This window comes from Enoplosus armatus, chromosome 1 (assembly GCF_043641665.1).
Source record: "Enoplosus armatus isolate fEnoArm2 chromosome 1, fEnoArm2.hap1, whole genome shotgun sequence".
Classification (NCBI taxonomy): domain Eukaryota; kingdom Metazoa; phylum Chordata; class Actinopteri; order Centrarchiformes; family Enoplosidae; genus Enoplosus; species Enoplosus armatus.
Window position 1 is genome coordinate 7,231,444 of NC_092180.1, and position 17,197 is coordinate 7,248,640.

Consider the following 17,197-nt stretch of genomic DNA (forward strand, 5'->3'; position numbering starts at 1 on the left):
ACATGTCATCTATTTAGGGAAAGTTGTTCCAAGCAGCATTCTCTCTGGTTGCATGAAATGTTATGCACTGAGTTTGTGTCACCGTATTTATATTTGCACCTTTTTCACACTATCCTTTGCTCTCTAATGATAGTGACCCAGAAGGTCGATACTGTTTGATGGGCTTTTAAAAAATAAGGCTGATATATCATATTTCACAGCAGGCTGCCACTCTGCAGTGCCGAGAGTTGTAGGGTGTAAGTTTCTTCACAAGCAGATACCAGATGACTTATTATTGGTTTCTCGACAAATCATCAATCATGCATGCTTCTAAGGTATCCCTTGTGTTTTGTGTCATGCAGGCAAGTTGTGACCATGCGCTGCCTGGCTGCCCGGGTCAACTACAAGACCCTCATCGTTATCTGCGCCCTCTTCACACTCATCACTGTGTTGCTATGGAACCGCTGCTCCAGTGACACCTCCCTGCGCTTCCTGCCCCGAGCTGCCTTGGTGGCTCCAAGTCCCAAGGTGGGGGATGCTAGCATCAGCAGCCAGCAACACCCTCCACAACCTCCAGAGCCCCCGCCTGTTGTCGGGATTGTCGGCGGGATCAAGTATGAAGAAATCGACTGCCTGATCAATGATGAATCTACTATCAAAGGCCGGCGAGAGGGCGCAGAGATCTACCTGCCCTTCAGCTGGATGGAGAAATACTTCGAGGTGTACGGCAAAGTTGTGCAGTACGACGGCTACGATCGGTTTGAGTTCCAGCACAGCTACTCAAAGGTTTACACGCAGCGTGAGCCCTACCACCCCGATGGAGTCTTCATGTCGTTTGAGGGATACAATGTGGAGGTCCGCGACCGTGTCAAGTGTATAAGTGGAGTGGAAGGTAAGACTCATTGAAGTTTGAGAATATGTGTGTGTCAGGTTTTGAATCTCACAATTTGAGGTACACAAAATCGAGTCTCTATGCATTTGAATATCAATATTTTTAAGAACCCCTAACTTCTACTGTCTGTTTAGATAGTAGAGAAACAAATGAGAAAGACTTTGTGCTTTTGAGTCCAGGCCTTTCAAGAAGTAGTTTAAGGTGTGTGTAGCCAAGATCAACTTTTTTTCACTTTCATGCCACCAGGTTTCCACATTCATTCTTACACAGTCATATTTGCATACACCATCAGTGTAACAAAGATTTAGTGTAAGGAGACCAGATACATACACTATACCGTGTATTTGATGATAAATTTTGACTCAATTTTTGGGTGTTTATTAAAATGTCACTGAGAAATATATGATTTCCATAATGGTGTCTATTTCAGCTGAGTGATGCATCATAAATTCTCTATTTGATGAATAGAGAAATACTTAAAAATGTCACTTGAATTCACTCAGACACTGTCAGTATTTCTTTGTATAGATATCTTGCTGGATGCCTGTTAAGTGAGTGTATCCATCTATGTTCCTTCACACTTCCATCCTCAAAGTTGTTTTCTTTTCAAGGTTCCCTTTAAAGATAATTACCAGGAAGGATCAATAGCTCATTTTAAAAGGCTATTAGTTCGAACCACATTGTCATTGATATAGTTCTGTGCCTCGCTGGAAGAAGTGTCCTTGTGTTCTTGCCTTAAAGTACAGAAATAGATATTCATTGTCATTCTTTTATTGTCAGATAGCTCGAGCCACCTGTACAAGAAAAGAAACACTGTCACACCAGGAAGTCAAAATATAGCATTTGATTCAAGTCCCTTAAGAAGTTCCCTTACAAATTCAAACATATCAGTGACAATGACAGAAGTAGAAGTGGTGTCATTCGTAGTTTTTTGCCACACTGAATCCTTTTCTGCTCAAGAAGCAAGTATTTTGTTTTGGTGGGGAATTAAAGATGATATATTCACTGGCAAAGTGTCAGTTGCTGATGTTAGGTTGATGAATAATGATAGCCAGTGTCTGTAGGAGCAATTTGCCAGGAGTAAATAGGTATTTTTGCTGAGATGGATAGTGCAATTGTCCACATTGGCATTTTTTCTTTTACGTGGTGACACACATCTGCTTTTCAGTTCATCACACAAACAGAACAACACGAAGTCTTTTCTTTATAGTTAAATCAGCACAAAGCACATGTGTCATTCTGTCATACACGGGGGCTGTAATACTCACATGGATGTAGAGAGTACCGAATTATGAGGTAGTGCTGAAATCCTGATAACACATGTGGTCGATTAGTTCCAAAGAGTTTGGTTAATTGTCAATAACAATTGAATATGAAATGATGCTACTTTCACCATAAGTGTTCCCCACTACAACACATGTATGGAAGGGAACATATATGGTAGAAAAAGGGTCAGACAAGAATCTGTTTGTATTTCTGGGCTGAGCAGCAGGGAACCAAGTCATTCTCACCCTCATTTCCTGCAGACCGTTTCTTTTAGTACAAAATAAAGGAGACACATCTACACTCACATACCCACACACTTGCACACAAACACAATTTACCAAGGTCCATTAATTAAGCCCAAGGCTCCTTGCTATTTAGCACTCCACATGCGCAAGCATACGCACCTCTCTTCAACTTAGCATATTTTTATAGGTGAAAATAGCAGTTCATTAATTAGCCTGTCACAGTCTTGGGTACTGCAGGGCTTGAACAAGGTCATGGGAGCATTTCTCTCCCAACGCACCCTGCTGCCCATAGAAAAGTTATTTAAACAGGACCCTCAGCAATGTTCATTAAATGTCATGATGGCCCTTTTACATAGCTCCAGCCGCTGCCATATTCTGTGGGGATGTAACTTGTGTCAGGAGTGAAAGTCGAGCGTTTGACCCGCAAGCTGATTGTACTGATGTCTCAAGCTCAAGCAGCCACTCGGAATTTCAGATAAATTTGTCTGAAAAGTCAGTCTTTGAATGCAAATGTATGCTCTCAGTGTTTTGTAACTCCGTGACTGAGTTACACCATTGGTCTGTGGCTCTTTCAAAATAAATAGGCGCGAATGTTATTTGCATATCGTAACTCCAGATTCTATGAGTATAGGCCCAGCCCTCAAGGCTATCGCCGGTGGGTTCATCCATCACTGAAGACTTTTAGTCTACGCCCCACCTCGGTCTCACCTTGTGTAGTAGTGTAAGTTTTGCTGAGACCGGACTATCAGCTCCCAAAAACTGCTTTTTCTTCAGCTAGTCAAAGGAACCAGTGGAGCCCACAGCTTGCTGCGCCTATACTCTCAGAGTTCTCCCACAGAAAGAAACGAATGACAGAGCAGGGGGATTACTAACTAATAGACAATATAATTGCAATAAGTTCTTTTTCTAATCCAACATTTTGAGATATGAGAAAGTTTTGTTCTTGCAACTGCAACATTTTTGGACTCAAACTTAGCTTAATCATGTCTACTTCAGAACACTTTAAGAGCAGATATTACTGGGACCACTACAGAAAATTGCTGATGAGCATTTAACCACTGACTATCTGTGAAACAATTTGGCAGCAATATAGCACATTGACCATACACGGTCCTGCCATATACTAGGTTTGAACCTAGTCTTATTATTATCACACAAACTCAGCATTTTTTTATTGTCATATCGCCTGCAGAGCTTGTGCTTGTATACTAGAGGGTTAGAAATTGAGGTCTTATTTTTCCTTGTTGCACCAGAGCCTCCATGAGATAAAAAAACAAAACATGAGAATAATGAAGCTCCAGCAGCCACAGCACTATCATTAGTGGAAGTAGTTAATCCTCTCTAAGAACACCCTCTTAAATCATGATCTGTCTCGTTTCTCTGGCTTTTTCTTGAACAGTCTTTATCTTCACTCCCGTTATATTACAGACCACAATCATTTAAACATTTGCACAAACACATACACACACTCCCAAAACACGCTTATAACCTTTTAAGTACTTGATAAAATACACTCTGACTTGTATTCTCCTGTATTCTGTGCAAACACATACATGACGCAAGATCTCTTTTAACCTAACACCTGTGCACACTCAACCTGCTGACCAAGATGGGTACAGCGCTTTATAGTGAACTAATGGACTTGATGAATAGTTTCTGACTAGAATCCAGGACACTGTTATAAACCGTTTTATTATTCATTTAAATAGAAAACATTTTGATCCTGGTTTGGTCTGTGTCATGTCTAAAATTGAATAAAATCGTGGTTTGGAGTCAGTGTGCAGTTTTCCAATAGGCTTGCACCAATATTACAAGTAGTTTGCATATAATTGCGCTCGTTCTGCAGCTGGGTTACAGCCAGCTGCTGCAGTTTGTTCAGTTCATGTGTTCTGTGTAGCAGAAAGTGGTATATCCTGCTAAATAGATATAGCATTATTCCCCCAAAGTGTTTCATGATGTGCCCAGCTGGAATACCCAGCCGTAAAACAAACGTTAAAGCAGCATTAAGCTATTTTGGTCACTAGGAGGTGGAAAGACTACAAAAGACCCGATAGACTATTGGTTTTTCAAGTAGTTATTTATGGCTAATGTGTTAGCAAACAATGGCTTACTCTACTTATACATCCAGCAGACACAGAACAACATCCCTCTGGTGTCATGTTTCTGACCACCTCACATATGTCTGGCCTTTTATCTCTGCTTTGGTACCCACCAACTCCTGATGAAAACATCTGGGCCTTTGGCTGCAATGCGCTGAACTTCGGTTCTTCACAGTGAGTTTGTTTGCTCAAAAACAGTTTATCTAAAGGAGGCTAAAAGCTGCAAACATCTACTGAGTTGGGTCTCAATTCTCAGTGGGTTCAGCACAACAATTTCCCAACCTGCCCAGCCCTTTCACATGGCACATTTGGCTCGGTATTAATATTAAACATATTGCTTAATGGAGCTTTAATGTCTACTCACCTTGATCCAGATGTCACAGTTTTGCTGCCCTGCTAAGGGTAAAAAACAAAGCTAATGATAAAAAAGGAAGATAAAAAACATGGTGCAACAATAAGGTGGGGAAGCACTTTTGCTGCTACATTAACTTCGTAGGTTAAGAGTTCTGTAATTGGCAGAAGACCTAGTTTTTCAGATTTCTAGAGAACTCGGCTCTCTGGAGTCATCAAAAAATGTGGAGGCTTAACAGTCAATTCCACATGGATTACTTAGTGTTATTCAGTGAGTAGCACAGCGTTACAGCGTTAGGATTTTGACAGTCATTTGACTTAAGTTGTCAAGGGAGATGCCAGTAACAAGACAGGCATGGAGAAAAGTCTGGCAAGGGACTGGAAAGTGTGTGTGTTTGTGTGGGGGTCTCTTTCTGTGCTCTTGTATGAACACATTAATCAAATGTATCAATCAGGAGTTGTTTGTGACAACTTTTCTACTTACATGTGGGATGTGGCATTGGTCCACGCTATGTATGTACGCATTAAAGTGGGGCATGAATTCATGCCACATTAGTAATGGTGATCAAGTGGAAGAAAATGCATATTTCAGATGCATTACTTGGGGATGTTTGCCATGAAGCAGGCTGCCCAGTGGTAGTTGCTAACCATTAGAATAATTTCAATCTTTCAATATGCACCAGTAACACTCTAACATCATAGAGCCTAGTAAAAACTAATAATTTATTCGAGCATATATTTGAGCACTTGTGTTTATTTAAAAAAACAAAAAAATGAGTAGTAGCCAAAATCCTCTGATTCTGGGCCATTCATTCATGCAACACATGCAGTGGCCAAGCATGCATGGATGAAATCATGTCATTAAGTGGTGCACAACATCAGCTCTGCCTGGTCTGATAGACAGCTTATTGATAGTCATGTATATGTCACTTTGACTTCTGAAAGGGACAAAAAGTGATGGTGCTTCTAGCTATGGTTGGACGAGCCATTGAATACTAATTACCAGTGTTTGTGGATGGAGCTTCAGACTCCTACTGTTGTGGTTGTTTGGGAGTTCCTTCAAACAGGGCAGATGGAGGGTTTTGGTTAAGCTCCTCGCTGACAGGAGAAAAGTGACTTCATGTTTTAACCATGGGAAGACCAAAGACGTTCCAAATTGGTAGAAAAATTTGAAAATAATTAGTAAGATCAATTCTAAGAATGAACGATTATTGTATAAAAAAAAAGTATATTGTTAGTAAGAACTGAAAGAGTCACGGCATCATTTGTAAGTTGCTTTACCCTGCATGTTCCTGCATTATGAGTGACAGTATGAGTGAGTATGCATATTTTGTTTCACAGTCAGAAATGTAGTGTCAATCATGGTCATTAACTGTTGTTAAACTTGTCTGCTCGTTTTTTTTTTATTATTATAATATTAGACACACCATTACTAGCTGTGTGGTCTCTAAACAGTTTAATGAGAGAACAGAGGAAATCTTCCTCCATAATCTCCATCAGTTCATTCTTCGCCTGCATTTTCAATTACACACACACACAAGCTAGAATGAAAACCCATTTACACTCCTTTCTGTCATAAATAGAAAGATGAGCTTTCTTTCTGTGTCATGTCGTTCACTGTCTGAGTTGAGGTCTGCGACGGGACTTGTACATTGGAGAACAGCAAATAGCACAATGGAGACTTTTGTGCAAGATTAGCTTCTTATGGGGGAAATAGCACAAATGGCAATAAGGAAAGTCGAACATAAGTGATCAGCTATGTATGCGGTGGTGATTCGTTAGAAAGGAGGGGGCACATCATCACCCATCCCTAATCTGAGTATTTTATGTTCTTCTTCTCAGAAGGATGGGGTTTGGGTTGCACATGTGCTCTCTCTGTCACAAGGTCTTTAAGGGAACTATCTGTTAATCAGAGTGATTCTCCTGCCTGAGCTATTTCTGGCTGCATGAACAGGGATGGTCGCCTCCGGTAAAATGCAGTAGCTTAGCTTGAATTTCACCACACCGTCCAATCATTTACCAGAGCTGGTGTGTTTTTTTCTAACCTTTTTCTGCTTCTTTGTTTGCAGTGACTGTTTTCGGTTGTCTTCTGTATCTGTGTTTACGAAGTAGGCCCAGATTTGAATCTCTGCTCTTGCCAAAGTCGGTCTCATCCAGTTACTGCAAAGTTTTAAAATGTGTATGTTTGGTATCAATAATTCATTTTGGACCAGTTTTATTGATATGGCCATTATGAAATCAATGTGACACTGCACTTAACAGATGCACTATTTTCCTCAAGCCAAAAAAAAAAAAAAGCTGTTATGACAACTGCCATCTTTAAAGGAACGTCTGCTTGAAATAGACTGCGAAGAGCTTAAAAGAAAAACCTTTACATAAACAAGGTGATCCTATAAACACACGATTTACAAGCATTTCATTACACTATAAAAGTAACTACCAGAAAAAGACAACCAACTACAGAAGCATGCGAATGCAATGTCGATGGTCTCTTGCATTTAAGGCGGTCATTTTCTATATTTATTTAACACCACTGTCCTTCTCCTCCTTCTCTACCTTCCTCTTGTCCACCCAGGCGTGCCTCTGTCCACTCAGTGGGGCCCTCAGGGCTACTTCTACGCCATCCAGATTGCTCAGTATGGCTTGAGCCATTACAGCAAAAACCTGACCGAGCGCCCTCCCCACGTGGAGGTCTACGATACGGCTGAGGAGAGAGACAGCCGGGCCAGCACAGCGCCCTGGAGTGTGCCGAAAGGTTGCGGTCTCAGCCGTGTCCACGACAAGACCCGAGCTACCTCCGTGCGTCAGTTCAGTGCTCCAGGTATGTAAGCCTTCCATGAGCCCAGATGGCCTCGGGGCAAGGAGCTTATCTCCTGTTAACTGTCGCTGTTGGAGGCTCAATATGTAACTACACCCTCAGGACAGGATGATAGTCTGCAGTGAGTCATCGCCACAGTGCGAGAATACTGGCAGACTGTGTTGGTTGACAGGGGACCCACCACATTATGACAGATTCCTTAAAATGATGATGATGATTAAAGAACCAGCAGACACAACATCACACATTTCATCTTATTTTGTTCACTTAGTCAGACATTGTCACATTTGTGCTGTCTAAATGAATTGTGAATTTTACCACTGATGCTGCAGACAGAAACACTTCTAGTCGATATTATTTCATTATGGACTCCCCCGTCACAGCCAGAGCATGAATATCAGTGGATGAAGTGACAACTGGTGTCTCCAGATTTTATAAGCTGTAGCCAATTAACCTTAATTCTGTTGTTCAAAGGATGAAACAAAGCTCTCCGCTGTTGTCTGGTTAGTGTGCTCTTTGAAAGCCTCTGTATGTTGCAGTTCACCTTTCTGTTGTTCAGAAAGAGCAACAGAGTGGTGAGCAAACTACGTGTTCACTGTCGTGAAGGAACATGTCAGCGGGGCAACTGTGCAGCTTATTGATATGTTCTGAATTGTTTGTGGAGGTCTATGGCCCAGAGGAACACGATATATCAGGCTTTGGCTACATAAGATGAATTCATTGTCATTCATTGTCTTTACATGGTATGTGTAAAATATAGAATATCACCAGATTATTCCTTTTTAGCATAGCATATTAATCATTTTTTGTCATCATATTTTAAGCAAATCCACCTAATAGCTCCGGGTTCTCCAGGATTCAGAGCCGTGAAGCAGCTCGTCCGTGAAGCTAATGTTCATTCTGCTACGGTGAAGAGCCCTCAACAGTGTCATCAGTCAGATATCTTTAGCTTTAACATCATCAGTGACTTACCTGGAATTTTATCACTATTACCAGAAGTTTGATATTAAACAAACCATGTAGTTGTTTTCATCAACCTCTGATGAGTCGGGCCCTCAGATGAAAACCTTTTTCTGTTGTTGTTTTAGAGGGATTTGATCTTTCAACTGTGAAGTTAAAACATCCTTATAAATTGATGAATTATCACTATTATCTATTTAATTGTGCATAGTTAATAGGCCTGTAGTTAATGTAGATTTTTGCTCCATGTAATAAAACTGACTGGAGGACAACACCGTCCTTCATGTCATTTTGTCATTGTTTCATCTAATTTAATTCACCTCACCCACTTTGTATCAAAGGCTCATATGGTACTGAGGAAAGTCTGCTCCAGCCTCCTTCAGACTGTATTGCAGACCGTTTATTGCACGCTGCCTCTTCTCCCTTATGCATCTAAAAATTGATCTATAAAGAGAGAAAATATGAAAACAATTAACTGTCTCCCTCCATCTTCACTCCTATCGTCCTTTTCATTTTGTCACAAACAGGAACTTCAGGGCTACAGTATGTAGTGGGGATGATACAGTCTCATTCAGTTAAAGTTTAATTTGTTACTTTCACCAGCTATAATGACAACTGTCTCAGGCAAATTTACTCAGCTGTTGTCAACTAATGTTGATTCTGTGAGCTGGCAAAACAACAAATAAGAAATCTTGGCAGCTGCCTGGTTAATATGCTCACTCTCTGCATGCTGGTGTCTATACATTTACACTTGGCCAAAGATGGTTTTGTGGAAGTGTCTAGCTAGCAGGCAGCTAAATGACAGCTGGTGAGCAGAGATGCTGGAATCTCTCAGTTAAACTATAACCATATGACATTGAAGGTCTTATAAATAGCTTATAATATAATATAATATAGATGTGTGTTAAATTGGTCAGTTTTTCTGTAGAAGACTTGCCACGTTTACATAGAAGATGACTTTTCTCAAACTGAACTGAACCCGGGAGGACCTCAACAACAAGCGACAGCAGTATTTTATGATTCTATTAATGGAGTAACTATAAGATTGGGATAATGCTTGTGATATCATGTTACTATGTAGAACACAAATACAGGCTTGCAGCTAAATTCGTAGAAAATAATTGCAATTTAAAAAAATTTGATGCACAGATTGTGGTCTTATATTATGAAACGCAAGAAATGCAGTTACAGTGGTCTACATATCTAAATATAAATACATTCGAACTGTTTATTATAATAGAGATTGTAAATCTGGCCTTGTTTTACGGCTGTAAAATGACCAAGACCACGAGATAGTTGGCAGAGTTATTTTTGGAATCGGGAGAAGTCAAAATCTTTTACCCAGTCCTGACTGTGAGCTGTCTTTTATTCTCCTTTGATCTCCTGCTGATATTTCCAGGACACTCTCTCTCTCTCTCTCTCTCTCTCTCTCTCTCTCTCTCTCTCTCTCTCTCTCTCTCTCCTCTGTTGAGCTGCTGCCTCTTCTGTAATTTTCACCTCCTCCTAATTCCCCCGCTTTCAACCTCTCATCATCAACAATTTCTTTTCACTTCACCGCTCCACACTTTTCTTCCTCTCGCTCTCTCTCTGCTCCTCGCTCACCTCGCCTTACAGCTTCAAACTCGCCATCATAGCTCTCTCTTTCCTCGACATCGTCATGTTTTCATCACTGCTCCTCGGCCCTCCCTCGGCAGTCTTCATTCTCCATTAACCTCAGCCGTCTTGTGCTTCCTAAACATTGCAATCATATTACCATTGTCCATTTTAACGCCTTGTTCCGCTTTCTCATCCAAACTTTTCTTGTTTTCTTCCCCTGCTGTCAGTTTCTCTTTCCGTCTAAGCCTCCCTCCACGTCCTCCTCCTATTCCCTTCTTTCTGTTTGGGTCTTTTTTCCTCCTTACTATATCTAGGGCACCGGTGTTGAACAGCCTCTCAAATTCTCTGACAAGTGGATCAATCTTCTGTCCCCTGATAATAACCTGCCATCTACCATCTAATATTATTAAGAGTACGGCCTAGACCTGCTCTATATGAAAAGTGCCCTGAGATAACTTCTGTTATGATTCGGCGCTATATGAATATGAATATTGCATTAAATCTGCACAATCCTGTACGAACACTGTCCGTCACTGAGCACCTTTTATTTTCTGAATCTCCTCGTGGTCAGTTCATATTTCAAAAATCAATGTGTGGAGTAACTGCTCGTATTCACCAGCCGCGGGAGTTGTGTTTATTGTTAAAGTTGAAGTTTTTTGACACCGATAAACAGAAAAAGACACTTTAAAGCTGTAATTCTTAAGATTTCAGCCCTGGTTGATTTGATGACACCTGTGGTTACCGTGGCAACAGCAAGTGTCAGAAACAAAGCAACTGCTGCTGTATTTTTTATTTTTTTATTTTTTTTACTGCACAACCAAATAAACTCACGTTGCTTTAATGAAGATGTCAGTCAATAATAATTGCCATCGTGATCTGATTTCACGCGGCGCACAGTGCGAGTAGTTTTCCGCACAACAGCAGGGCACTTTTAAAGTTGTTTAACTTGCAGAGGAGTTGGAGGTGTGCAGCCTGTCGCCTGCAGCTTTTCATCTAACAGCTCGCTGTGGCAGCTACTTCTTGTTCCATTACTCGCTTGCTAAAATGAAAAATGCAGAAAATGACCAAGTCTTGTTTTGTCAATGTATTTTTGATGAACATGGACATCACTAACCGCAGTGACGTACATATCAGGTCCTGTGACAATAGCTACAGTATGAAATGTTACGTTTTCATTTGCAGTAACTTCACGCAGCTCTGATACAGCTAGGATCCAGTAACACTGGATTACTGGACTGTGAATCCGTTGTGTTTAGGTAGGCTAACAGGATGGCGGACTCTGCCACTACCAATAAAAACTTTATAGAGAGATTATTACTACTTTACTAAATACATTGAATGGCTATTGCAGGAAAAATGCTGTCCATAAATGGTGTCAAAAAAGGGGTTTTTATGAAAATGTCAAAGCGAAAACAGATCCTCCATCGATTTATCCACTCAGATCTCATGGTTGTAAATGCTGCCCAACTTGCAGCAAACATGTATTTTGTATTTTATTTTTTTTATTGATTAGTTGATCAATAGAAAATTAAAAGGCAACTAATTTGAAGCTAATATGCTAATGATTCAATGGTTTCAGCCTGTGAAATGTGGGGATTTAATGTATTTCTCAGTTATATGTGATGTATGCTGTTATGCCTCATAAAACAATCCGTTTTGATTTATCACAATGGGCTTTGGGAAATAATAATGGGCATTTTTCACTATTTTACTTCTAATTTACTATTAAAAACATGAAAACGTTCTAAGGGGATATTAATACTTGTTGTAGGCACTGTATGTCCTGTGTCTGATGTAGTCACCGGAGGATGTCGATGAATAATCACGTGCATTGACTGTTGTCTTGTCGCTCTGATCTTTTGTATCCACACATGCACAACACGTATAGTACATGTGTTTTTTCAAGTGTTCCTTTAACATGCTCACTCATCTATACAAGCTGACATATTTCTAGCTGCGTGTCATCTCTGTCTCCTGCCTTATTGCTAAACAGCCAGAGAGCAGAGCAGAGGAGGAGGAATCTCGTCTATATTCCCTTCCCATCCTTTATTGATGCCAGAGTAATCACGGGGCCAGAGTACAAATCCACTTACTCTCTGCATTGCCTTAAGTAATGGATTTATGAGTGCATTAAAGAGCCGTAGTCATGCAGAGGCCCCTGCCAGACTGTCTCTCTCCTTTATTCTCCTCCTGATCGACTGTCTTTGTGTCTCGTCTGCTCCTGCTTTCTCAGCTCATGTCATGTGAGATCTCTTCGTCTCTGATTCTCAATTGTCTTCTCACTATTGGCTCATTTTCACTCTCTCCGCTCGGGCCGGCTTTAAAGGCACTTGTGCGACCCATTATTCCATTACCCTTCTTTTTCTTGACTCCTACGCTCTTTCCTCTCTTCAGCCTTTGGGGAGCCTTGATGAGAAAAGGGTGTTTTTTTGTTTTTTTTGCTGTGTAGACCAAGTAGAAAGGCCAAAGGAGAGATCATTCCAGAGGCAGTTAGTGCTTTAGGGGGTTGAATGGTTGAGCTGCAGTGCCTGGAACAGAGTTGATATAATGTAAGGGGAGCAGTGGCGGTGTGGAAACTGAATATCATCTGACTTTGGTGAGTTTTGTAGGGAGGAGATGTGGAGATGCAAATAGAAAAGTTGCTGCAGTGCATCAAGTCCTTCTTCCACTCTCTTGTTCCGTCTTCCTACTCCTCTGTTCTGTTCCTCCCTCTATTCCCTCCCTTCTGTCCTCGTCCTAATTAAGCTCAGTGTGCAGTGACACATCTGTACTGTACATCCCATGAGAAGCTTGTCCCTGTGTGTGTTTGAGACTCTCTCATACACACACTTCACACAGGTAATAACAGAAGAAGAAGATCCTTGGTGATAAAGAGTAGGGTTTTGACTGCATAATCTGTCTAAAGTTATGTGCCTGTTGTTGATCATTTGAGAATGAGACTACAGAGTGAACCTTGGAACATGAGGAAAAAGACAAGCTTTCATAGAAATGCACCATCAAAGGAGAGTGTATTAAAGGACAGAGATGCGCAGTAAAAGGCTTCCAGTCAGTCTGCTAAAAATAGTCTGTTGTCATCCAGTAATCGCCAGAAGTTCTTAAAATCAGTCAAACGAGGTTAGTCATTTTATTCTGACCAAATGCACTTGGAGAAACACTGTAAAACTTCTTTCCTCCTGCAATTTCAGTCCATTATACACATTTTTAACACCTCCCCCATTTATCTGCCGCACCCACCCTCCTCACCACAGAGTCCTCCGAAGGCGTGTCCCTCCAGCTGGGAAACTCCAAAGACTTCATCCTCAGCTTGGACATCAAGTTCGTCTGCAATGGCAGCGTGTCTGTGATCCTGGAAACCACGGAGAAGGGCCCGCCCTTCACTATCCACTACGTGACCAGCACGCAGCTCATCGCCTTCAAAGACCGTGAAATCACCTACGGTGTCGGGCCACGAACCGCCTGGACCACTCTGACCCGAGACCTGCTCACCGACCTCAGGAAGGGTGTCGGGCTGTCCAACACCAAGGCTGTGAAGGCCACAAAGGTTTGTGTCAAACCTCTGGTGCTGAAACTATGTAACTGGATGATGATTTGCTGCTTTCCTTCCTCTTAAGTCATCGTCTGCTGAGTATTTTTGGGTTTCAGAGAAAACAAGTAATTTGAAGACATCACCTTTGGGCATTAAGAAACATTGTTCACTATTTTCTGAACAATTTTTATTTTATAAACAAAGCCATTCATCGATTAATGGAGAAAAAAAATCAGCAGATTAATGAATAATGAAAAGAATGAACCATACATAATTAATCATAATTGATGTCCCATCTTAAAGCTGCATTTCAGTTAGTGGTGTGAACAAAACAGATTAAATTTGGATGTTGATTTTTGTAAACTTTAACTTGGGATATCATTAACAGAACTTTGACACTAAATAATTACATGTCGAGATGATAAGCACCATTATTGAATTAGTCCAGATTCCAGTCATTAATTGTTTTGTCTGCCTTTGCGTCTGATTTTCTTCTCAGATTATGCCTAGACGGGTGGTGCGATTAGTCTTACATGGGTGTGGCTTTGTTGACAACGTCACCATCTCCACCACAGCCCACATGGCCGCCTTCTTTGCCGCCAGCGACTGGCTGCTTCGCAACCAGGACGAACGAGGCGGCTGGCCCATCATGGTTACTCGTAAACTAGGCGAAGGCTTCCGGCCTCTGGAGCCCGGCTGGTACTCGGCCATGGCTCAGGGCCAGGCCATGTCCACCCTGGTGAGAGCCTACCTCCTCACCAAGGACCAGGCTTACCTCAACGCTGCCCTCAAGGCAGTAGGACCCTACAAGGTGCCTTCAGCGCAGCACGGGGTCAAAGCTGTGTTCATGAACAAATACGACTGGTATGAAGAATACCCGACCACACCCAGCTCCTTTGTCCTCAACGGCTTCATCTACTCCCTGCTGGGACTGTTTGACTTGACTGAGACAGCCGGAGAGAAGCTTGGCAGGGAGGCCGGGCAGCTGTTCAGCCGCGGCATGGAGTCACTGAAGGCCATGCTGCCGCTCTTTGACACAGGGTCTGGGAGCATCTATGACCTGCGTCACTTCATGTTGGGCACTGCACCCAACCTGGCACGCTGGGACTATCACACCACGCACATTAACCAGCTGCAGCTGGTGGCGTCCATAGACAACTCTCCCATCTTCAAGGACGTCGTCAAGCGCTGGAAAAACTACTTAAAAGGGATTCGTGCCAAGCACAACTAGACAAACTGTAACCCGCGTATAGTAAACAGATGATGACCTTCATGTGTGAGTACTATAATGGGTTACATGTTTGTCTAGCTTAGTGCTTGGCACGATCGCTTCTGTGTGCTACCGTTTTTCAGGTTGACGAGTCCTTCGAAGATGGAGAGAGTTGTTATGGACGCACAGCTGCAGCTCTCACCACTAAACGTTTCTCGTGTGCTCTGTTGCAGGTTTTATATATTTCTGCAACACTGACTGTAGCTCTCCTCTCTCCTGTTTTCTTTCCTTGAGCTAGTGTTTGTAATTATGCACAGACCTAGTTTCAGAGTGTGAGTGTTTGTGTTCAGGAAGAGCACATGTCTGAGTGTGTGTGTGTGCTGTTTAAAATAACAATATATGATGTTAGAGAAAGATGAAACTCCTTGCATTGTTTAAACTGGATCACATATCTGATATTCTTTCATGCATCCACCACAAGTCTCTTCTCCAATTGTATTTTTTTACTATTTCAAGTTTATTGAAACAAATAAACTGTAAAAAAACAGAATATATTATAAATTATTTGCCAAAAAAGTTAATCCATATAAAATACACTAACATTTAGTTTCTCCACTACAACCTTTTTTTAATCCCATAACCCTCAAAATTTAAAAGTATTTTTTAGGTATACCAGGTTTTAGCTCTTAAATTAATTTGGATATCATCTCTTTACAGACACACTGAAGAGTCAAATGCTTATTGCTTCCAAACCAGCAGCTCCCAGTTCTTTTCTGAAGCCATTTCCCCCAAAAAACACAGTTAAATAGTTACACATAATTTTGGGGGAGGATTATGTTGTTATGTTTTTAGTGATTTAACTCCTTTTAAATATAAATATTAAGTCGTGGATTAGGTGTCTGTCAAGCTGCTTGAAATCAGCTCTGAGGAATAAACACCTCAAACCACCATATTTGATTTCAGATGGTTAAACCGGCTCTGCTACCAGCAGGTCTCCTTGCTTCCTACCCACAGTTCCTCTGTGTTTAGCTGAGCTGTTGTGCAGGCACATCTGGACAGAGTTGTCTGCATGACTGCATCGTAGCTCATGTGACTTACACTGGGACCAGGTTGTGTTTCATATGAGACTGCAGGTAGCACGCTGCCACAATGTGAGTGTTACTGTTTCAGTCCCTCAGATCAGGCCTCCAACAATCGTTAAAAAATATTAATTAATAATTTATCCTAATTAGCCGTCAGTGCTGAAGCCTTTAGTTTTAAGATAAACGGTGTGCTGCCATTCATCGCTGTAACAAACACCCTCTAAAGTCTGTCGGTCGGTCGGTCTCAAAAAAACTTAATAATTCATGTGCCGTTGCAGCTATAAATAGTTAGTTCTGCATCACTTTGAGTTAGTAAAGCTTACGTTTGTCATATTGAGATCCTGGACTGTGATCTCGGCTCCGATGTGGTCGCAGCTCATTACGAATCTCAGCGCTTGTTGAAAAGAAGGCGGCTGAGAAATCAGAGTCACTGTCGCTCTCTGTTCTTCTCTTTCGCACAGTTTGGGGAAAATTAGAAAACAGCTGGGATTCAGATGGAGTCAGTCAGACAGATATGTTTAACGTCTTGTCTCAACGTGGACGTGGGTAATTCCCAGTGTGCAGATTATACTACACACAGGAGCCATCCCTGATAATATTATCAGTCATTTCTTCGGATCTTTACAGGTATTTTTTTTTACTATTCTGACAAGAGACTACAAGTGAGTCAATCTTGGCTAACTCTGGCACATTTTAAATTTTGATTTTAAGATTAATGTTGTTTAGAGTGCGCTGTCCCTCATAAATAAGATAAAAACAAATAGAGAAGTCCACTGAAGCTTCATGCAGATCAGTCTAAATGTGTAATTTTTAAACCTTTATCCCATAAGAAATGTGCACAGGACACACTGTGGCGATGACTTTAAACTTGCTTGTATTTCCATTAAATCTTATTTAAATGCAGAACTTTAGCTTCAGATGAGTCTCTTGACCTATTAAACATTAAAATCCCTTTATGTCCTTTGGTTTGAACACCAGCACCATTAGTCATAGCTACATATTCATTCATTGTCTTGCCCCCTTTTGACCTTTTTAGATTGTTGTTAAGCTGGAAACTCATCTGAAAAGCTCTTCTTCTGCAACACTTTCAGATGATAATTGCTGAACACAAGTGTGGGTGGTGCAGATGCATGTGTTGTGTATTGGGGTAGATGGACGTGTGGGCAGCAGAGG

At 41.3% G+C, this 17,197-nt stretch overlaps 1 protein-coding gene across 1 annotated transcript; it reads left to right on the forward strand.

The window, feature by feature from the left end:
* The first annotated feature begins 354 nt into the window (after positions 1-354).
* On the forward strand, positions 355-14,963 carry glceb (glucuronic acid epimerase b). Its single transcript, XM_070909939.1, has 4 exons — positions 355-871; positions 7,408-7,653; positions 13,455-13,747; positions 14,232-14,963. Exons 1-4 carry the CDS (start codon positions 355-357, stop codon positions 14,961-14,963), a joined length of 1,788 nt encoding a protein of 595 aa, XP_070766040.1.
* Positions 14,964-17,197: the final 2,234 nt, after the last annotated feature.